A 23,888-nucleotide genomic window follows, 5' to 3' on the forward strand; every position below is an offset into this window, starting at 1 on the left:
CAGTTCTGCAGGCAAAGTCACTCTCACAACGTGATTCCTGTCTGCTGCTTCACAGGGAGCACAGTATGGACTCTTTGTCTGCCAATAAAATGGGCTCATGAAGGGACCAAATGCATCAGGTCCCTGTGTCATGTTACACCAGCTGAGCCACACAGCCTAGAGATGATGAAGACAGAGTCTGCCATCCCGAGGACACTCGTGCTTGTTTGGTGGCAACTGAATCAAAGGGGGAAAAGCCTTAGGAGCTGCTTTCTGAAGAAGTCGCTGGATGCAGATGCTTAAATACGCCTTTCCGAGCGGCGTCTGGACTCTGATTAGCCTGGGATCAACTATGATAAGGGAGAAAGACACAAAAGCCTCTGCAGACAACATGCCAATTATACTGCAGTGACCATAGGCTGAGCGGATGCCGGGAGAGATTGAATATTTATTAAAATATCTTTTGGCAGCCAGATTTATTTCCATCTTTCTTCACAAGATGTGATAGCTTTGCATCAGTGCATCTCAATGAAATAATTTGCTAAAGGTCAAATGCAATTCCCTCCAGCCAGCTCTCATTTACCTTCTAATTAATAACTAAATGTTCACACATACATTAGCCCAAGGCCCATGCATAAAAACGTAGTTACAATTTATTGAACACCTATTATGTCCCAGGAACTTTGCATACACTAGCTCAAATTCTCCCATGCCCAGAAAGTACGAGTAGCCCTTTAGCAGAGCAGGAAAAATGATGCCTGGAGAGGCTGTGCGATTTGCACTTGGTCATGAAACTGCTGTCTCCAGCCCAGTGCTCCCTGCTTTCTCATGCCATACTGCAAGGCAGCTGCTGCCTGCACGGGTGTGATGCCTTCTGCCATCTGCTGTCACTGATGGGTGGAGAGATGAGAGATTGGTGAGGAAGTTTCAGACTTCCCTGTCAAACACCTCCCCACCGGAGAAAGCAGAGTGCTCCTGGGGCAGGGTCTTTTTCATTCAGTCAGTTGTTTGTTTTTTTTTTTCCCAGAGCCTCTCAAATGAAGAAGGGGTTTCAGTTGAGTCATAGAACATTCTCTGAGCTGGGGAGGCAGATCTGGGTCCGCCCTACCTGGCAAGGTAAGTGACTGGGGCACAGCAGAGACTCACAGCACATGGTGACATCCTAAATCAGGCGTCAACACACTGGCAGGTTTATTACCAGGTCTTACTTCCAGAGAGATGCGGAAAGAATGAAAAGCAGGTGAAACATGTTTCTGTAGCTCTCCAACTTCCCTCCTGGGTCCCGTTTTCATGTGCTCTAGACTGTGACATTCTATCATAAATTAGCCATTTGCCAATCTATGTCTTACTTTTCTTTCAGATAACATTCAGTATTCATAAAAAAATCCAAATTTCTTTTAATTATCTTAATGTTTAAATTTTTTTTAATGTTTTAAATTTGAACAAGGCACATAAGCTCTGAAATATTTTGGGGGTAATTATTTGACATCATAGTTTAGGATACACGGTCACCGTACAGAGTTCTGTCTCCTCTTCATTATGCCTGTAATTTTGGTAAATTTCCAGCAGGGGACAACAAGCCTGCATAAATCACAACATCAAATCCCTAGGACCTAGCACATTTACCTTATTAAAATGCAGGTTCATGAGCCCTAACCCTATACATTACCTGGGTTCAGGAAACCTGCTTTCTGAAAAAATTTCTTAGTAATATTGATAAAGATGACATTTTGAGAGAAAGCACTGAATCCTAACCACTAGACCACCAGAGAGGCAGAGATGACATTTTGAGAACCACACATTTTAAGAAAAAATAAAAGAAATACAAATAGAAGCCTAAAGATAGCGCTTAAAATAGTGAACAATATAGAAAGTGATGTTCAACTTAGGACAGTATATGATAAAATAATATACAAAATCTATATTCAGGGTAAGTTCTTTATCCCATGAGCCTTTGCGTGTTATCAATCAGTGTTTAGTGGTAACTCTGCTTTTCCTTTAAGTAGAAATGTCAGATTTTTAGTTACTGTTAATATTGAAAATCCCTAGACGCTTGATTTCTCAGTTCCTGGCAGTCTTTCTTCTTATCCTATAGCTTTTCCTGGAGACTTTTATACCTCAACCTCTTTGTGATGTCTCGTCACCTGGCCAGAGTTCAGCTGGTCTTGTTCCTCAGCAAGCATGGCTTTACACATCTCATAAGAGCCCAAGCCATCTTCCTGCATCCTGTATTTCATCATTTTGAAAGAAAAGGAGGCAGGAGACTGCACGGTATAAAATTGAGCTTTTATGAAAACGTTCCTTTGTAAATCAAGCCCACCTTGTCTTCTGCAACTGGTTGCTCCTGATGTGGCAGACCACTTATTTTTGCTTAGTTAGGTCAATGATCATTCTCCAACTAAATGAGCAACTGCAGAAATCCTAAGCTGCATTTCTTTTCCTTTCCTTGGACTATTGAATTTATAAAAACCAGACAAACTTCTTTCTCTCTCTTTTAATGTTTTATTTTGAACAAGCCAAATAAACTTTAAAGTATTTACAAGTTGTTACAGGACGGACAACACACCAAAACAGGAGTTTCCAGAGCACTGTACTGGGATTCTACGAAGTACTCTTTTATTGTCCTCACATTATTTTGTTTTCACTTTTCAGCATTTGCCTAGGAAAGTTGATACTGGTTCATTTTATTTTATCTTATTTTATTTTTTGATACTGGTTCAGGTTAATCTCTAGATCTCTAGATAGAGATACATAGATAGAAGATTTGATAGATTGGATAATAGAACATACTATTAGAACATAAATCATTTAAATATTTTATTGGTAGGTTATGTGGAGAAGGGGAACTGTCATATGAGTTCTTATTCATCTGACATGGCCACTAAGGATTATGACTGAATATCATGCAACAGATGACTCATTCATTCATTCACTCACCATTTCAACAAACATATATCAATGACCTATCTTTTGTCTTACGGTGTTTTAGTTTCTAAGACAGAAAGTTACACAGTATCTGAAACTGACATCCCCAGTTTATTAGAAAAAAAATGCAAGATAACATAGGGTAAAAAAATGTGTACAGTTCTTTTACATGGACACTTATTTCTAGTGTCAGAAGGGGAAAAACTCCTAAGGGAATACCAGGCCTTGCTTCCACCTTTGGAGTATAAACCAAGTCCTGGAATTTTCTCCTTAGCTTAACAGTGTCAACATCTGCCTGTGACCTTGACCTCTTGTGACTCTCAATTACTTTTCTGTACTCAGTACACCCTCACAATCTTTAACTGCCTCAAGAGGGTTGTTCCCAAGAGCTGTCAAGTCATCATAATGTTAGAAATGTTTCCAAGGAAAAGAGGGTTTGAGATCATACACAATGTTTATGTGAGCCATAATCAGTGGTGAGTCCACCATTCACTTGATTTAGTAGCGTAAAAGAATGCAGGCAGCCTCTACTTTTAGCCCTATTGTGTTCTGGAAAACTAGAAGATTCTATGGACTGGAACTACACAGAAGACATGCTATTTTGCATTAAAATGAGCGCTTCCCACCTTTGTGGTTAACAGTTAAGGGTATGGGTGTTTTGTTAGACGCTTGTGTCCAATCTGCCTTCTGTTTTCACCCACGGGATAGCACTGGCCAAGTTTCCTCTCGCCTTTGGACTTGTTTCCCTCTATAGAGAGCAAGGACAGTTGATGAGCCTCCTTGCAGGGAATAATGAGGATGAAATGAAGAATTTGTGGAGCACACTGTGGTTGCTTTCTACATTGTTAGATTGATCATGGAGGGCCAGGGGCGTGGGGGAATGTTCTGCTCCCCTTTCTCTGGATTGCATTAATCTGGAGACACATGAGAGTGTCTTGTTAGTTGAAGACAAAGCATCTTATTATTTCTGAGACACTCATCCAATCCGCACATTAATGAGATTCGGAGTCATCGGAGTAGCACTTATTAACTTACAGGGCAGATGTGAAAATAGACACTGGCCTGCATGGCCTGAGCCCACAAAGTTCTGAAGTTGAGAAGGACCTGGTAGAGATCACAGAGGGTGCTAACACTGCCTTTTTCATTTGGTTTTCTAGAAATCTGCATCCCTTGACAAGTGAGTGGCCAGGTGAGAAAGAGGACAGTTGTCACTTTAGTCATTTTAATTTGATACTTCTGTTTCTAGCTTCTTCCCACCTGCAGGATCTCCACATAACAATGCTTAGTGCTGGTTAAATATGGTCTGGAGCCCACAGATTGCTTAGGGTGTATGCGGAGTTTGCTGGAGCTCAGAGAACTGTTTTCTTAATTTGATTTTTTGAATAAATTCGTGCATGTTGTTCAAATGTGAAACACATATAAAAGTAGGTGCTTAGTGGAAATTCACCACCCTCCTTCCCCTAGGACCCCCCCCCCCCATACAAGTTTTTATTGGCAGTGGTGATGGCGGCAGCAGTGGTGCACAGCAGAGAAACAGAAATGGGGGTGCGGGAACCTTTATTAACTCAGAAGACAAGAGAGGATCAGGGCAGGGAGATGGGCAGATCCTCTGATGTGAGACAGGGAGGATGAGACTTCATGGACTTTTTCTGGGGGCGGAGTTTGAGGGGCAGGTTCAGTGACGTACAAGGAGCTGATTGGAGGCTCCCTTGTGTGGGCGGGAAAGGTCAAAAGAAATTGTATCCAGGGCTGGAGTGGGGAAGGAGGAGGAAGTGGTCATTGGGAAGATAAGCTGTTGTTTGGGGGATTCAGCTATGTTGGATCAGGGCCATGATAATTTAGCAGTCTGTACTCGAGCTGTAACCTATCATATATGTCTAACATTCCAGTTTGTGGCTAAGGTGGCTAATAACAAGGACTGGCTCTGCGGGGATGTGACGCAGTTTGACTGAATGCTCTGTTGTCCCTATCTTGAAACTCTTAAAAACTCTGGAACCCCACAATTTCATTTTGCCCTGACTAACACGTATAATATAACCTATACTTTACTTGGTTTTTTGTTTGTTTGTTTTACTGTATCTTTTAAAGATCTATTTGTCTTTATCCATAAAGGGTTTTCTTATGTTTCTTTTGGATGCCCAGTAGCCTCCTCTTGAGAATTTTAAAGGTTATCTGTAGGAGGCCACCTAGCGCAGCGGTCTCCGCGCCGGGCTCTAGAGTGCGTCCCGACTCTTCAAATAAAAATAAAAATAAAAATAAAAATAAAAATAAAAATAAAGGTTATCTGTGACTATGTGAGGGATTCCCATCCCAATTTCAGAGCTCTTTGATGCTTTCAAAGTTGGGAGCAAGAAGAGACAGACAGAGATAGATAGATAGATAGATAGATAGATAGATAGATAGATAGAGATGCAGGACTCATTTCTTTACCAGTTAAGTGCCTGGCTGTGCCCTCCGCTCGAGGTTCCTTTCCTGCCATCAAATACTGCTTTACCTTTCAGCATTACAGAAATGCTTGGCAAAAAAATCACCTGAGCTCTATCAGTGACAGCCGTGTTTTTGTCTTTGCCTCAATCTGGAGAAAAATACTTAGGGCTGCACAACACGGTGGCCACCAGGGACTTATGTTTAGATCCCCCTTCCACTCCTTCACTCCTACTGATCATTTGTGGATTTGTCCATGGTATGACTTGGTGACTGGGCTGCTCTAGAGAAAATAGCAAAGTCCCCCTTCTAAGGAATCTCCTGCCCATTGGAGGGTGCTGGAATTGTGTTCTGAAACTGCAACTCATTGTGAAGCAGCCAACAACTCTGGTTCTGTGCCAAGCCCACATCCCAAAGCCCCTCTGCAGTTAGGTTGGGTGCTCACCACTCAGGACACTGTGTCACGAATGGGGAGCTTCTCTGAGCCACGGTGCTCTCGCAGTGTCTCTTTGGAAAGGACAGGGCACAAAGTCCATGTTTAAAGGATTGCCTTCCACATGAGCACATGCCCTGGTTGTTGTTTGCTCCCCCTATCCCTGGCTTGGGTTTGAGAACATAGATTGCAGGTCTAGACTTGGTTGTCGTGCCTAAGTGGCCACAGTTAAGATAGTACTCTTACCAGGTCCAGCAAGATACACGTATGCCCGGGCCACCCATCCAACAGCCAGCTTGTGCACCTAGTTACACACACACACACACACACACACACACACACACACACACAGTGGAGCAAAGTGGATGGACAGAAAGAAGATGCACAGGATTGATGAGCTGTGTTCCTTACCAGGGGAGATAAACCACAAACCTCCTGCTGGCTTACATTTCCCTGCTTCAATCAGGCGGTGCCCTTGGCACCTGAGAGGAAGATTAACTAGATGCTAAAAATGCACTTCTGGAGTCCAATTCCATTGCCAGGGAAAGCTTCCAGGTACCCCGGGACTCCGCCGGGAGAAAACAGGCTACAATTCCAATTAAACAACATATTGAGTACTTGGGTCTCAGTATACTCTATTTGTTTAGTTTATTTGACTATTTGATAAAAGAAGTGCTGGCGTGGCAAAAAATTAATTAAAATAAGAAAGAACAATCTTAAGAGAGGAGGGAAAAATGCTAAGAAGCCATGGATAGTTTCTTGCCACACCTGCCAGCAATTAATTAATCGCTAATCCGTTCATTATTTCCAACTTCAGAATCTTGGTCCCTTGGACAAAGAGGTAAGGGTATTATTTTTTAAATGCCTAATTAACATATGTTGAAAGACAATCTCTACAATGGGTTTGATCTGTGTTACTTACATCTGCAACATGATTGGGGGTTGCTGAAGGCAGCTGTGGGGCTTTCTGGAACTGGAGAAACTTTCTCATCTAAATACAGAGCTTCTGAGTCTGGTTTTCCTCATAGTGTGCCTTGTGCTGTACCTCACTCAGGTACCAGTGTGTGAGGACAAGGCCAGGACCTCCGCGACCATCTCCTCAGTCTTTGTGGGAGGACACAGCAGGCTGGGCTGCAGGTTGGAATGTTCATGTGTCTAACAGCCATGCTGAGACAGAACTCACACACTGTAGAGTTCACCCTGGATTGTATTTCAGCCTTGTGTAATGATCTCAGGAAAACCCTGACGCTCCCTGGTGCTGAGAATGGACACCCAGAATTCTACCAGCATCTGCTTCTCTGTTTGAGGCTGAGACCAGGTATCATGTCCCTCCAGTGTAGCTGTGCCTTCCTCTTATTCTATTACCTGCTTGCCGTTCTTCACTGTAGCAGCTGGAGATCTTTACCAAAAGTGATTTACAGCTGTGTTGTGTTGGGACAGGTCTGACACTGATTGAGTCCCTTATCTCCCTCCTGCGCCCTCCTCGATGACAGCAGTCCTCTCAGGTATCAATCTGCACAGCAGCTCTCTATTGTTGGGTGAGCTGGTGGCTGTCAGGGACACATTCTGTCATCTTCATCTGCCCTGCATGCCTTCAAGGGTCTTCTCAAGGCCCATAGGGCGGAGGAGGTGTGTATAAAGCCCTTCGCCACACCTGCCAACGCTGGTGGCAATTCTTCTTGCTTTAGACAATGGCCTACACTGACTGTGCAGCCTCCAGATAGATGGGGCTGATAGACATGGTGTCAGCTCCACCTTGAAGTCTCCACCACAGTCCCCAGTCAACATGATGTCATTATAGCAGGATTGTAGCCACAGGGCGCCCCCTGAAGGTGAGTAGGGGAGGCACAGCTGAGGGGAGACAAAGACATCAGATGAGCACAGGAATGGGGATCCTAAAGGCTCCCCAGAAGATAAAATCATGGTGGAGGGCTCAAAGTGAAACAGAACTTCTGTCTAAGCCTGACTTTTGAATTGGCCCCCAATGCAGTGACATTTTCTTTTTTGGCTGCTTTGAGACAGGAGGAGAAGAGAAAATATAGACAGTGACATTAAAGATAGATGGGGCTCAGACAAATTGAACAGCTTTGAAGGTTTCCCCAGTGTCGAGCAGGCAGAGGGCAGGTATCTGCGGTGCTTCTGAGAGAGGCAGACTCTCCTCTTCCCAAGCTGGAGAAGAAGGCTGCGTAATGAAATGGCAGCTTCCAGCCTGGGTAGCTCCAGTGAGGCTTAATATTTAGCGTGGAGTTGGCTGGTGAGTGAGTGTGCTGGATTTGGCTCCTCTGCCTATGGTGGTATGCAGGGGGCTGCATATCGTGGAGGTGAGAAGTTGGGCTCTGGGCAAGGCTCTGTCCTAAGCTCTCTGGTCCCCTTCAGAAGGCACAGGAGAGAGCATCCCTTGTCGGTGGAGGCCCTCTGTCCTGGGCCTGCTGAGCACTTGACATTAGTGAGAGTCCTCTGGCTGGTACCCTGCAGGGACAGACAGGAAGCACAATGGACCCATCTCTACTGGCCTTTCCTCTTGGCTACCTGCCATTCGTGCCCATGATTCTTTCATTTAGGAAGTGGTCGCAAGAAAAGAGAGCTTAGAAAGAAGAACAAGACAAAATTTTGTCTCTCAGTGGCCAGGTCTTGGAAGTCCATTTGAGCCATTTGGCCACCCAGAAATGGACACTGTCCCCATGACCAACTTGGTTCAGAGCTGATCCAAGCCCAGGGTGTCTTGCTCATCAGCGACACTCATGGTCGCCAGCACAGGTTCCGTGCTGGCCCTGGAGGGGCTATGTCTGCACCAGAAGACGCAAAATACCCCATAGACCTGGGGGCCAGAAGGGCTGTAGCCAGGCTTGTCTGTAGCGACCCGGGTACCCTAGGAGTGCAATCAACTTATGTACAGACCCAGCCTGCCTGCCTGCCATCCTTAGATGCCAGACTATGGTGATCATAGCTGGTGCTGGTTGCCAGAAAAAAATTCATGTAGCATGCTGGTTAGACCTGCTCTGCTTGGCTTGGCTGTCCCTTGGACCCCTTCTTGATTAGTATAGCTGAATGAACTTCTCCTGTCTTTGGACTGTGCTCCCACTATGTGACACAAATGGAAATATTGGAGGGGGGACACAGTGACAGTGGGGGCTATGTTGGGGAGAGGACCCCAGGGACCCTCCGTCTTGTTAATGTAACACTTCCTGACAAGACAGGAGCTGAAGGCAGCTTATAATGAATTTCTCCTCTGGTAATCATTCACCAGTGCATTGTGACCCTTGTGTTTTTGCTGCGCTATGCATTTTCAGACTTTTGCAGTGACTTGTCAGCACCTAGTAAAAAAGATTTGGAACCGACCCATCTCCTCGCAACATGCCCTCCCCAGCTGCCTTTCATCTCAATCAGGAGAAGAGTAGGTGGGACCACCTGGAATGGAAGCCGTGGGATCTGAGCCCGGGCTATTTCAGGCTCATCTCCCAGGTGGAGTCGCGCAGGCACGCAGTCTGTGGCGCACTTGTTATGCTGAGCCACGGTCTTCAGTCCAAATGGCTCCAAAGTGGCCTTTGCCTTTTGCACCTGTTGTTTCTTGCGGCACAATTTGCTGTGCAGGCAGTTCTCTGCTTCAAAAAAACATGGGTGCCAGTGGTGGTACAATTAGGCATCTGGGCACCCTGTGGGTTCTTAACAACACTTGTGTCAAGACCCATTGATGACAGGGGACCGGGCTATCATCTGAGTCATATGTGTGAGCGTCACCATCTGCAACTGTAATTCTAGCCATGAGGTCAATTGTAAGAAGGGTATATAATAGGCTTTTACAGCACTTGTGGATCGTGATGATTAAACAACAGATGGAAACCCAACCAAGATTTCTAATCTCCACCTCTTCACTGACGGAGTAAGCGGGGGCTGAAGAAGTCACTTTGTGGCCTCTGTCTGTGGTTGAATCTAAAATTAAGGCAGGCGCTGCTTCTCTGACTTCCTACCACTGTTTAGTGCATTCCTTCTTATCAGAAGATGAGCACCAAGCTTTGGTTTGGGGAGGCTGTCCAGTAATGCCGGGAAGGGCCTGGGGAGTCCATGTGAGGAGAGAGCCCCTTAGTGAGGACTACAGATAAAATATAGAGGACCCAGTTCAGCTTGAATTTCAGATGAACAATGAACAAAGTTTTAGCTTAAATATGTCCCAAGTACAGTAGTACATGGAATATTTTTCAAGGTAAGATGATTTTAAAAAATATGGCAAAGTCTACATGATGTAAAATTGATCTTTCTAGGTGTACAATTTAGTGGTAGAGAGTACATTCAAAACAGGCAAATGTTATCACTAGCCATCTTCAGAACTTTCTCATTATCCCCAACCATATACCCCTTAAATTGTAACTCCCATTCTTTTTTCCTCCTGGGCCCTGGTAAGCCTCAATCTATTTTCTATCTGTATAAATACAAGTGGAAAATCATGCAACATTTGTCCTTTTGTGTCTAGCTTATTTCATTTAGCATATTTTCCAAGTCCATTGATATTGAAGTATGTATTAGAAAATCATTCCTTTTAAGACTAAATAATAATCCATTGTGTATGTGATGTATGTGTATATACATAGTTTGGTATTATTTCATCTATCCATGGGTATTTGCATTGTTTTTCCCTTTTGGCTATTGTGAATGATGCTCCTATGAACATGGACACACAGATATCTGAGTCCCTGTTTTCAAGTATATTGGGTATAAATACATAAAAGTGGAATTGTTGAGCCACATGGCATCGTAGGTACCTTTTCATTGCTGGGACAAAATACTCTTAACAGTCCATGGCAGGGCAGGCAAGAAGGCAGTGAGGCAAAAAGAGCCTTCCTCTCCCTTTTATGCCATCCAGGCTACCAGCCTACCCAGTGTGGGCCTTCCCATCATCGATGTTCAGAGCTGTGCTAAACCAATCAGTAGACTAATTTAGTTATTACATACCTATAACCTATATTCACACACCCTAGATCAGTGGTGTGGTGAGCCTACAGCAAGCATGCTGAGATGGGCTGTCTGTGTCATTGAAAGCTCTAAGAGTTTCATCGTCACTGTCCTAGATTCAGCTACCTCCAAAAGGCCATGCCTATGAGCACATGACACTTTGGGAGAACATCTAGGTACAAGCCATAATGCATGGTAATCCTGTGTTTCATATTTTGAAGAAGTGCTATACTGTTTTCCATAGTGACTGAACATTTTTATTTGCTAAATGTGGGAGCCCTCCAACTGTTTCAACAGAATTTTAATCTGAATAATACATTTGACCTATATTATCATATTTAAACAGAAATTAATAGAAACTGCCTCTATGTTGGAATTTGTGAACATAGTTCCTCAGGTCAGAGTCAGGCAGGAAATATTTGCATTTTTTCTACTATAGTAGAACACAAGCGGTAATAAGCAAGGACTAAAACACTTATACTTTCATCTGTATACACTCAGAAGCTTGATGACTTTCCAAAGGGAAATGTATACATTATCCATTCACTCAGCAAGCTTTATTGGGTACACCCAGAAGAAGTCAGGTAGGAACCGATATGCCCATGCAGAGGTGAGTGTGGTGCGCTCCTAGCCTCCCCTTAGCCACCACATGTTTGCACAACCCAGCTCTTCTGCCTGTCAACTCTGCCACCTGTGGTTCCTACTCATGCCACTCACACAGTCAGATCCTCAGTTGCTGTGTACTCACTCAGCTCCTTGCACTTCAATTTGCATCTCTTCCCAAGGTGGCTATGATGTAGGTGTGTGCTTGTTCAGTTCATTTCTCTAGCCTTGAAACTCCCTGAAGACAAGGACTAAGTCCTTATCAGCCAGCATTTCCTGGCACCTAGTAGAGCACATCATTTTATATTTTTAATATAAAATGAGATCAAAGTGGATATGTGTATAAATTCCTCCCTCAAGAGGTAGTTGTGGAGACAACAAATACATCAATTTCTGCGTAAATAGATAGATATTAATGACACTGGGGAAAGGTGATGCTGGGAAGCTGGAGTGAGGGGTCAGCTCCAGGGTATAACTGCACCCAAAGGTGCCATCCCCGTGTCTCTGCAGATGGGACTGAGAGACTGTAGAGAAGCGAGTGCTCACAGAGTTTCTTCCTCATGGAGTTGTGTAACACGGATGCCCACAGCCAAATACAACCACGCCTGGATGTCAGAGCTGGGGGCTCAATGTTCACTTTACAGATGGGACAGCCAAACTGTGTCACCCAAGTTACACAGTCAGAGGCAGAAGTGAGAATGGCCTTTAGTCTCCTGACAACATCATTTCCCCATATCCACACCGTGTCCAAATATGCTGGGGGTTGGCAAACCCTGGGGAGTTTTCTCTGAACTCCCAGAAGCATTAAAAAATAGTTGGCTGGGAACAAAAGGAATTAAGATATATTATGTACATGTACCAACTCCTCCACAAGGATTGTAAACATTATGTAGTATAAAAATAGACTAATAAATTTTTTCCAAAAAAGTAAAATCTGCACACAACAACAAGAAAGATAGTTGGCTAGAAAGAGCGTGATGAATGCTCAAGGAGAGGGCCGAGGGAGGTGAGGAGCAGGGAGAAGGCTAATCCAGCAAGGTGGTAGGTGGCACCAGTCAGGCCTGCCTGGCCTGCCATGTAGATCGCCACCTGCAACAAAGGCTGTGCTTTAGTTCCCAGCCGTGGCAGTCAAGGACTTCGGGATGAGATTTGCTCACCATGGCCATGGGCTCTGCACAAGTTCCCAGCTATTCTGGGAGCTCCAGGAGCTGTGGCCTGAGTCTCCCAGGTACACTATTCCAGGGGCAGCTATCTGAATCTCAGGGGGGTCCATCCCTAATCCCAGCTGCCTAGGCCTGTAGATTTGTGGAGGCCCTAGGACAAGCAGCCTATATATACCATATTACCATTAATGCTTAGCCTCACTTGGGGGGGGGCGCTTTCCACAAAGGGCTGGGCACCTTTCGGGTACACCTAGGCTGGCAGGGCTGGAGGTCGGGGCTTGCCCCACATGGGCCTGCTCAGGCCATGCTGCACCTGTACCACTTCGTAGCAGGAGGATGAGAAATGGGAGTGCATTTCCTTAGCAAAAAGGCCTCTTTCTACATTCAGGGCTTGTAAACCTGGGGTAACAGGAACAGTATGCCTGTGCTTTTGCATGCATGCACACACGCCCAGTCTGTGGAATTTTCTGGCAGAGAAGGGAGAGGAAACAGGTGTCGATTCTGGATCAGCTGCAGAAACACTTTGCCCATGGCTGCTGTGGAGGTCTCTGTCCATCCTCCTGGGAGAACATGGAAGGTGTGTCTTCCACCAGGAGCCTGTCCTCAGCCTCACTGAAGAAACTCAGGAATGAGGAGGATCTGCCCTGGGAGGCTCAGGAATTCCAAGGGGAGGGAGTCAGGGCAGCCCTGCCTTTGCTTCAACCTTGGGTGGCCAGAGGCTCTTAGGGACCTGCCAGAGCTGTTGGCCAATCTGGTGTCCAAGTCCAAGTCCCAGGGCAGCTCTCATGACCCACAGCAGGTGTCCTTTCCTGCTCTGATCACTAAGCTTCCCCAGCCCCACCTCATACCTGAGCCCTCAGAGGAAGACGTCTCAGCCTGGGATGAGAGGCAGAAGCCTGTGGGAACAGGAAGTCATCTTGCTGCGTCTCCAGGGTTCTCCTGACCCATCCTCACCACCAACACGGGTGCAGGACAGAGACAGCCTGGGCAGCCAGATGAGTCCTGTTTCCCTCAAGGATGTGCCCCTTCCAACTGCGCCTCACTGGCTGGCCTGCCTCCCCTGAGGATCATGTAAACATTTCCAGAAGGATACAGATAAGAAAAAAAAATCTTACATAAACACTGGATGGCCAGGGATCAGGCGATATTATTAGTTTATTAGGGCTTTAAAAATATCCCAAAGCTCAAACAAAGGACAGAAGGAACGTGTTTTCATTGTAACCTCTTTTTCCTACTGGGGTCACTGCTACCATAGACACAGGTTCCTCCAAGTCGTGGTAGCAAAGAGCGTGAGGATCACAGGAGGATGGAGGTATGAGAAGGCTGAGGCCTGACTGTGTGGACTGAGCTGGCCCTGAGGAAGGGCTGGGTGGGGTACCCTGTCTGTAAATTAAGAAAGCTGGGGAATGACACAGAGCAAGAGCTTTTCTTCCCTGTGACCTTGGTGATTCCTTGGTCTGGCTCTGCTTCACACCTGCGTGGCTCTCACATGTGGATACTCAGGAGCTCCAAAGCTGCTTTGTGCTCCTAGGAATACATCAGCCTTCTGGCCACAGCACTGGCTTTGCGTTGTGCTCCTTGCAAAGCTTTTCCTGAGCATTTTGCTTAGCTCACTCTTCCTCACCCATGTAAGTTTTCGTTTAAATATAACCCCATGAAAAAGGCTATTTCTGACCACCCAATTACAGAGTGTGATCCTAGTATTTTTTCCTTTCTTCCTTTTCTTTTTTTAGCCAGATGTCTCAATAAGTTACCAGAATGGTTTTGAACTCTTGAGCTCAAACAATTGTCTTGCCTCAGCTTCCTGAGAAGCTGAGGCTACAGGCTTGTGCCTGATTCATTTTTTATCAGAGCCATCTGTTAACTTACACAATACCCAGTCTGTATTTTACTTGTCTATCTAGTTCCTTTCTGTCCCTTGCCTGGAATACAAAATCAAGAAGTGCTCAAAGATATTTCTTGAATAAATGATGTCTCCAAATCTCCTTTTGGTGGGGGATGAACAGAACCCGAGATTGGGGCAAATTCAGCTCTGGTTCATAGCTTCTATGAAGAAGGGTATTCATGCTAAAATTTATTTCTCCTTTTCCTTGCCTGGGAACTTACTAGTAAGTCACTACTAAGGAATACACCTGCTTCCTTGAGTGCTCACCGGCCAGTCAGGTGGCCTTGCATTCAGTGACTAACAGGTAAAGGACCCCCAGCACAGCTTCCACATTCACAAGTGGTTGTACAGGAACAGATCTCAGGCCCTACCCCCAGTTTCTGATTCAGTACATTTGGGATAGAGCCCAAGAACATGCATGCATCTTTGACAAGTTCACAAATAATGTTAATGCCTCTGGCCCAGGACCACACTTCAAGAAGCAGTGTCACAGACGCTGGAGTCACCAGATACTGATAATCAAGAGTCTGAACAGAAAAGAAGCAAAGCTTCTAAAATTGCAGGATGTGGCAATGTTCAGAGAGGAGAATTATTTGTAGACATCTCAGCCCCTGCTGTCTACCAGGCAAGACTAATAGCAGCCCACTGGCCAGATGGTCCATCACCAAGCTCAGTAATACCTTTATTTTGTAAAAGCCAACACACCCAGCTAAGCTCAATGAGAAATATTGTCCCAAGAGAATTACCAATCATCTTAGTTTTCTTGGATTGAGGGATGCTTGTGTCTTTCCCAGATTCATGTGCTGATCCCTTGACTCCCATATCTCAATAGCATTAGGAGGTCGAGCCTTTGGGAGGTTCTTAGGACTAGATTAGGCTAAAAGGTTAGGACTGACCCCCAGTAAAGTGGCTGGTGCCCTTCTAGGAATAACAAGACAGACAGATTACTTACTCTTGCCACAGAAGGGCCAAGCTGATTAAGACAAGATGTTTCCCAGCACATGAGTGAAGTTTTTGCCTCTAAAGTCCAGGAAAGTCTCCAATATCCTGGGATGGCTTGGTCACCTGAGCCCCAAGTCTCTTTGTCTCCAATAATGACAGTGTAGAAGAATATCTCTGGTATAATGTTTATTTAAATAGCAATTTTAAAAAGGCTTTATACAAATCATATAAACACAGTTTGACATTGTTATTTATTTTTTACATTGAAGAATCACAGTAAAAGCTCTCAAGTTCCCGTGATCTGGCTCAGCCAGCAAATGGTTGAATACCTTTAACTTCAAACCCTGGAAAAGTTAACTTTCTGCATGAGTTTAACTTTTTCCCTTGTTTCCTTTTCTGTCATTCATGCTCATTCCTTGGACCCTTATTCTTGGCAATTCCCCAACCCCACCAAAGAGAGACAGCAACCGTGTGGCCCTGTTTGACTGCCTGGTCCCAGAGAGCGTGGAGGTAATATGTCATTGAATACAAGGCAAAAAGGAGATCAGTACTGTGAGTTGAGTTTTGCAAAGGGAACAATTCAAGGAGACAGGTCAGCTTGCCTACCTGCAGACAAAGATAATACATACACCAAGGCATCCCCTGACCAAGTCAGAAGGGACCCAGCCTCCAGCCTCAGTGAGGTATCTACCTACAGTGAGGACCCTGCTCTGTTCAGTACTCAGGGCTCACTAAGGGCCTCAAATCAGCCAGTGGTGAATACAGATGTAGGACTTTTGGAAGGATGCAGGCTGGGTTGTAATAACTTAGAGGTGAATTTCAGGCCTGAGACAGGGGTGGTCTTTGGGGAATTATAGTAAAATGGCCCACTGAGCATGGGAGGGCCAGGACACCCCCATGGGGTTTGGAACTTCTCTTCTGGAAATTTCTGGAACTTCCTAGCTTTCTGAACACCAAGTTGTGTAGGAGGGTGAAGAGCAGGGCGAGCTCATTAAAACTTGCTTCTACTGCATGCCCAGTTCAAAGGGCATCTAACACTAAGCTCTTGCAACTTGACGGCTTTACTTTTCACCTCTAACTATCACTGTGTGAATGAGTGCTGAGATCAGAGGTCACACTTGGGTCCTAGGTCAAAGTCACACAACACCACCACTGAGTCCCACGTGACCATTCACATACACAGTAGATACAGAGAACTCAAAGGCGCGCAAAGACACACATGTGAATAAATAGCTGTCAGTATGAATTCTCCTTCTCTGCATACGAAACACTGTGACATTACCATTTGAACTAGCATTTTCATAAGTTAACATTTAAAGAAACTAGCCAGTGCCATTCACCTTTTCCCTTTCACCTGGGTGTGAGACAAATGGAATTGTAGGTGACCATAGCAGCAAAAATGGTCTGACAGTTTGCCATTGATATGCAACAGGCTGGACAACCCGCTTGGATTTCTAGCATGCAGGCAATCCTTAAGCATTAATACAAAATAAAATTTGGATCTTGAAGTGGACAATCTTATCCCTCACATGGTTTCATTCTATTCCCAGTGCCTCCTTTTCTGGAGTAGTTGAGAGTCATCTAGGGCTAAGACTACCTGTTGGGTAGCAGGGCTCATTCCATTAATAGGATCAGCGGTGAGTTGAGGGAACTGAGAATGGAGCCATTGAAGTCAGGGAAGGAGGAAATGCCTTAACTTTTAGGATATTCATGATTTCTACCCAGAGAGAAAGTATATATTTTTTTATTTTTTTCAAGGCACTTAATAAAAAACACATAAATTAATGTGTGTGTGTGTGTGTGTGTGTGTGTGTGTGTGTGTGTTGGGAGTACATATATGAATAAGAATCTAAGCCTCTCTGGGGCTGAAGCAGTATAGTGAGCTTTTCACTCCACAGTATTACAGACTTCTAGGCAGAATCAGCGATCACACAACTGTGCCTTGATTATCCCAGAGGAATGGCATGCTGGCTGTCACCCAAAGGAGAAATCAGCATGTCTATATTCTACTGCTCAGCCTTTGCCAGCACAGGATTGTAACACTTGGGCATCTCTTCTATCCTTTTCCAGCTGTTCTTCATATCCTTCTTCAGATGTTCTTTTTACCAACTAGCACATCCCACTGATGGAGAAAACACATCAAGAACCTGTCTTTTCTCACCTGCTTCTGACACTGTCAACCCCTCTATTTCCTGGGACTCAGAAACCTAAAAATGTGTGTGTATGAGAGTGTGTAAGTGTGTGCTGCATGCACATGTTAATACGCATAGACTTTAGAAGAACAAGGAGGAGGGAAAACAAAAGGCAAACCACCAGCAGAGGCTCCACAAGGGAAACCCCCAGCTACAAGCTCTGGGTCTAGATTTAATGAATGGCTCCTATTCACAAAGCATTTTAAGGCTTGTCCGCTTTTAACGTGGAGGTGCGTCTATGGGTTTTGAAGTGTGAAGTTTCCTTTCTTGTTTCTCTTAATTCTCTATATAAGAAAGAGCTGCTCAAGCTGACCCTAAAATGGCAAATTTCCCCTGGATAAAAAAAGTTAAAGGCAACAACATCCTACTTAGATGCTAGGACTGGAAATGGCAGCTTGTCAGGGTGGCCGGCAGAATGCACACCACAGCAAATCCCTTCAATCCTAAGACCATCAGAGGAAGGGATAAGCCGGATGGCCTTCTTAAAGTTTTACTTCTAAAGATGGAAAGGCTGAAAAGACCCTTTGCTTTTCAAGTGTTGATTAGAAAGAGAAAGCAGAGAACATCCATTGATCACTGCCCCTCTTTTCTGTGGGAGAAGTTATTCTTCTGCCTCTTTGAGTTGCTCACAGACCAAAGAAATGAAATGTAATTAATAACAACCTCACAAACAAAATAGAATTGTGACGATGAAGAGATGGGCTCCTGTCTTTGTCCCAGCTGAGAACGTGGCCCTGTTTTGCAGTGACTCAGCCATTGCAGTCCTCGGCGGATTATGATTCCCTCCATGGCTGCATCTCTCTTTCTCCATCAATTCACCTGTCTGACCTGTCCATACCTTCAGTATTCTGGATCAGTTTGATCAAGATTATGGCATTCAGTTTCCAAAGTGGGAAAAATGTAATCTTCACCAGCCCCTCTTGCTGGAATGAAACGTCAAGCATGATTCAGGTGCAATCTGTCACGCCTCCGAGCAGCACTTCTGGTGGTTCATCTTGACCTTGTGCTTGAGGCCATCATAGAGCTCGAAGTTGTAGTTCTCCAGTGTGGTGCAGCTGCGGGAGCTGAGGCCGGAGTAGGAACAGGTGCAGTATAGCAGGAGTCCTGCACAGGTGGCCCCCAGGAGGACCCCCAGTGAGCTCATGGCAATGATGGTGATGAGAATGGGGTCCAGCGTATAGAGCCAGCTCTTCTCTTTGTCTGCTGAGGGGTCTCCAGCCCCTGAGGTTGGGGATGAAGAGTTGCTCCAGTCCACCTCATACTCATCTATGGCAGAAAACATAAGAGTTTTCATGCATTGCTTATTTCTGGAGGAAATGACTGAGGCTCCCAGCCTGTGGCATAGGAGCAAGTAGTAGGAACCCAGGAAGTAGCCTGTCTGGGCTCCAAGTCCAGCCTTGCTATGTCCTAGCAGTGTCATTTTGAGCAAGTTAAGTCTGCCTCTGTTCTCCTATCTGTAAGAAGGGGTATCAATAAACTTGACATCATTATCTTATTAGGATACTTAAGTGAACTGTTGGTCCACTGCTTGGTGCATGGCAGATTATAAGTATTAAATGCTCAGCATTTTAGTAATTTGGCTTACGTTAGGTGGGTGATCACAGATTGCATCTGTGAAGCTGAGGATCAAACCCAGGGCCTGGCACATATTAGGCAAGCATGTTACCAGTGGATTATATCTCATTGGTTAGCTAACAATGCTAGGGGATTGGTAGCTAGATTATAACAGAACCTTCAGGTATCTCTGGAACACGTGATGGGTGGCCTAGATTCCAGGCATCCTTCTTTATTTATCCCTTATTCAAAGCACTCCCAACTGCTTTGAATTAAGTTAAAGTATAGGCTGGGACTATTTTTGCATGGTAAACTTCCTGAGTCAGCATTCCTGACCATACAAATAGCAGACTTTTTCAAGCCAGGAGACTTCCTTTGGCAAACAAACCTTATTCTTTGAGGTTAGGCTGCCCTCCCATGCGTGCCATCCCCAATACTACCTGAGAATGTCAAATGACTGCACAGCAGGGTCTTTGCAGAAGTAATCATATTAAAATGAGGTTATAAGTGTCAGCTCTCATCCAATAGGACTGTTGCCCTCATTAAAAGGTAAGATTTAGACCTGAACATGCCTGGAAGGATGTATTGTGAACATGAAAATGGCCATCTACCAGCCTGAGGGAGGCTTCAAACAGACCCTTTCCTCTTTGCCCCCTGAAGGAACCAGTGTGTTCACACCTTGATCATGGATTTCTAGCCTCCAGAGTCTTGAGAATATTCAGACTGGTGGCTGGAATTACTAAGTTTGTGGTACTGCTACAGAGGTCCTAGAAAACTAACGTCCTTACATTTCCATAGGGTATGACCAAGTCATGGCTGGGCCCAGGGCCCAGGTCCTTTGGACTTCCTAAGAGGCCCTTGAAGAAGGCAGGGTGATACGCTCATGTTCTCAGTGGGAGAGGAAACTGAGGCTTAAAGAAACAGGTGATTCATGTATGGCACAGGGTAAGCAGGCAGTTAAGGTAGCAGGCTTTCTAGATCCTGACTCTACATTGTTTTGTTTCAACAAGAGCTTCTGCAGCTTGATCTGTCACAGCCTCCCCATGAAGGTCAGTTGCACACTCTTGCCCATAAAAGGAGAGGTGGACTGGGTTTGGCAAGGAAAGCCTGCAGCCCATTAACAAGGTACTGTTTGGGTCTGTCACTCTGGTTTCTATAACTACATTTGAAGACTTTGATTAAAGTCAGGTTAAAAGCAGCTGGTCTATAAACTGCTCCTCTTGAAAGCATCAGTCTTACTCTGAAGTTGTGCTCTGAGTAGAATTTTGCTGGTGAGCCTTGTGGACAAATGCTGGCACTCAGGGAAGCCCAGGGAGACCTGTGCTCATTTGAAAGCATAGGAGAAATTGCATCTGTGCTCCAGTAAGGCAGCTGTTTCAGCCTCCTGAGGTTTGTGCACTTGAAGTGCAGGAACAGAGCTTGGAATAAACATGAAAATAGGAGATGTGCAGTGTGAACAAAGATAACCAAGTCTTTAATAAGCAAGATTTTGTAGTCTTGGATAGCAGGACCAAGGGACCAAGCTGGGGAATCATATACCATAGCTGCCTGGGAGAGTATGCACACCCACACTCATTCACTAAGGACTGTTTTGGGAGGAGGTCACAGGCAGGGTTCAGTTGGTGACGGGTACACAGGAACTTGGTTTTCACTTCTAAGCTTTATCCAGATTTGGAGTCCACTGATGTAGAAAGTTACTCACAATAGGAGACCTGTTTCAGATTAGGCAGAGGGCACTCAACAAACTTTCTCCATCTCTACATTTAACCTTGGCAAAACAATTGACGATCTATTTCTTCATTCTTCTCTGGACTCTTTCCATTTCTGTTTCTGATTGATAGTCTAAATTCTGGCTCACCAATATTCTGGGCATCCTTTTTGCTGATATCTTCATAACCAAAGTTCAATTCCATGACTACCTGCTAAATCACAGCAATACTCACCATCAATTTCATCTTCATAGCCTTCTCTTCCATGTATTTCTGGAATGTTCACTGTAAGAAAAACAAACAAACCAAGTTGTAACAAGTTATATCATTATAACTAAAAGGCAAGGGTACAACCTTTTAAAGCGTGACTCCCCGTTATGAGAGATATGCAAAAGAAGCACCTCCATATCTACATCAGCTAGTTATGCATTAGTGAATCATTTCTCCTGCACACTGTCTTTAGTTCCAACAACTGGAAAAACAAGTAACAAGAAAGGTCAGGTTTTAGTGCCAAATAAACTCTAACATGTATATCTTTAAAATAATTGTCAATCATTACTGATATAGGCTTGGGTTTATCTAAGGCACCCTATATGGCATCTTCTAATTTTTTCTTTTTGGGTGGGGTAACAGGGATCGAACTCAGGACCTTGTGCTTGCCAGACAGGTGCTTAAGTCACTGAGCTATCTTTCCAGCCCCATGGCATCGTGTATGTGGCATCTTCTTCATCGGCTGCCATCATGATACTCACGGCATCCCTTCATGTGCACACATCTAACTGGACATAAAGGATTAAAAACTTTTCTCTTCTGGATTTCAAATAAATGCATGCTAACTTAGGTAAGTCGTGTTTCATCATGCTAAGTAGAACTCGAAAGAATATCCCAAAGGCCGTGCCCCTTCATATATCTGTGTTAAGATCTCTCTACTCCCCCTACCACCCAGTCCATTTTTCCTAGTGATTTTCTTTGGAGTTTAGAATAGCTCAAACATGGCCATCCACTCTGATAAGCCCAGAAATGAGTAGAGCTAAGTTAATTTACTCTGAATTTCACCCCCTGTATCATCACTGCCTATCTTTTGCTTCTTTTAATTTTTTTTTGCGGTACCGGGGATTGAACTCAGGACCTTGCGCTTGCCACACAAGTGCTTATTCTACTGAGCTATCTCTCCGTCCCTAAGATAATTTTTTGAGGGGGGAATAATATAGGTTTTTCTATTCACAATACTGTCCATACTACAGAAATCAGAGCCAAGAAATTCACTGTCAAAAATGATAAAATAGTGAAAAAGATAGTCAGATATATTAAGAGCAGGGTCTTATCATTTCTTTTTGTTTCTCAAGGTGATTATGACCTTTCAGACTGTCAGCTCACGATAGTCCCAGAGAATATACATGGCCCTTTAGGGGTTCTCTTCAACCCAAGTCTATGTACAGGTTTGGAGACAGCACTTAAAATCCCCAACAGTGAAAGGGACAGCGAGAGCAAGCAATGAACTTCAGTCCACTCTGAGCATCTTGTTTCTTGGTATGATGCTTCCAGGAAGTTCTACCTGGTCATGAACAGAACTAGGATTGATTCATCACTATTCCACTTCAGATTCAGCCTTTTTCTGAAGCTGATGGTTTAAATCATAGTAGAGGAATTCTTTATTCCTGGTGAAAGGTGAAGTGCTAAAGCCCATTCTCATCCTCTCAGCCTCTAATAAGGGATGCACAGAACCACTTGCCAAGGTCTCGTTTGAAAAGATCAATGCCGTGTGGAACCAGTCCTCCATAAATCCAGCCCATTTCTGGCATGTTTATGGCACAGCAACTGGCATCTGTAGCTCATGCCTGCTTTCCCACCTCTGACCCATCTCCCACATTATTCTCCAGGCTCCTCAAAAGCAGGCTGTTTCTTTGGTATGAAGTCTTACATGTTACTCAACAAGAAAGGAAGGTGATGTCTGTCATAGGGATCAATTAAGCTTGTGAAAGATTTTTATGAAAAAAAAAGATGGGAGAAAACAGTCACATTTCTGACAATTAGCCATTTTGACAGGATGCTCTTGTGTAACATCCTCATGGTGAAAAGACAGACAACATTGGATAAGAATATGTGCAACAAACTCAAACAAGAATTGCAAGGCTCCTGCCATTGACTTTTAAGCCAGTTCCTGTTCTTCCTTTTAGGGATTTGGTCTCTGCCAAGGATGTGACAAGTTCTTGAAGGTTAAGAATGCCATCTCATATCCTCCTAGAAGAAGGCTGAGGACACTATTGATCCTGGGCTGGAAAGGGATGGATGTAGCACTGATCTTGAAGGGAGAAGTATAAATGGGTGGTAATGACTGCAAGAACATTTTATCCCAGGAGAACACAGTCTCTTGTTTCTGGAAGCAGAGGACTAGATGAGATGACTTCCAAGAATTGGCCCATTTTTCAGTTCTTATGGAATCAAAGGCTCACATGCAGCTGAGATTTCTGCACCTGGAGAATCAAAGGCCACTTAAGGTGAGGAAGAACACTTCAACGGCTTGACTTGGCTTTTTCTGTGTAATCATTGCTCCCAAGAGTTTGGGTGAGTGGGAAAGGGTTGGAAAAGGATAAGTTAATCAACATTTTCAAAAGCGCATCTGTTCACCAAGTCTTAAAGCAAGAATGGCACATTGGGGAAAACCAAAATAAAGGGAACATTTGTACAAAAAGCAATTTACTTTGGTAGCGATTTTCTCTAGTTCCCTTGCTCATATTCTTGATATCTGTGTTTGATTAAGAGCTTTCTCTCTCAAAAGCCTCCTTGCCCTTCATGGGCCACTTTCCTTTTCTGCTGAGCCCAGTAGATAAACAGCCTGTGTCTCCAGGATGCTGGCAGGAAGGACTGTGGATCTTCCTGGGTCCTATAGGTCTAGCAAAGAAAAGGCGAAGTGAGACAGGGCGGTGGCCAAGAGGAAATCTGGGGGTGTGGAGAAGAATAGTAGGAAGGATGAACTAGGAGCTCAAGGCAGGGTATGAAGCAGCCCCTCCTGCAACAAGGAAATGGCAGCCCCAGGATGCCCACTGGGCAGGAAGTGAAAAGATCAGGATGTAGCAGGAGAAAGGAACAGTGACTTAGAATTTTGTTTAAATAGGGGAAAGCATAGACAAG

At 44.6% G+C, this 23,888-nt stretch overlaps 1 protein-coding gene across 2 annotated transcripts in view; it reads right to left on the bottom strand.

Annotated features, from left to right (window-relative positions):
* Nucleotides 1-15,479: 15,479 nt before the first annotated feature.
* Nrp2 (neuropilin 2) overlaps nucleotides 15,480-23,888 on the bottom strand; it is a 113,306-nt gene continuing 104,897 nt past the window's right edge. For both annotated transcript variants that reach the window (XM_004626643.2, XM_004626644.2), the window contains exons 16-17: nucleotides 20,991-21,041; nucleotides 15,480-18,759 (exon numbers count right to left, since the gene is read on the bottom strand). In XM_004626643.2, the coding sequence (XP_004626700.1) occupies nucleotides 18,455-18,759; nucleotides 20,991-21,041 (356 nt within the window). In that variant the 3' untranslated portion in view covers nucleotides 15,480-18,454. The remainder of the gene's footprint in view (nucleotides 18,760-20,990; nucleotides 21,042-23,888) is intronic.

Source organism: Octodon degus, unplaced genomic scaffold, assembly GCF_000260255.1.
Source record: "Octodon degus isolate 3935 unplaced genomic scaffold, OctDeg1.0 scaffold00016, whole genome shotgun sequence".
NCBI lineage: Eukaryota > Metazoa > Chordata > Mammalia > Rodentia > Octodontidae > Octodon > Octodon degus.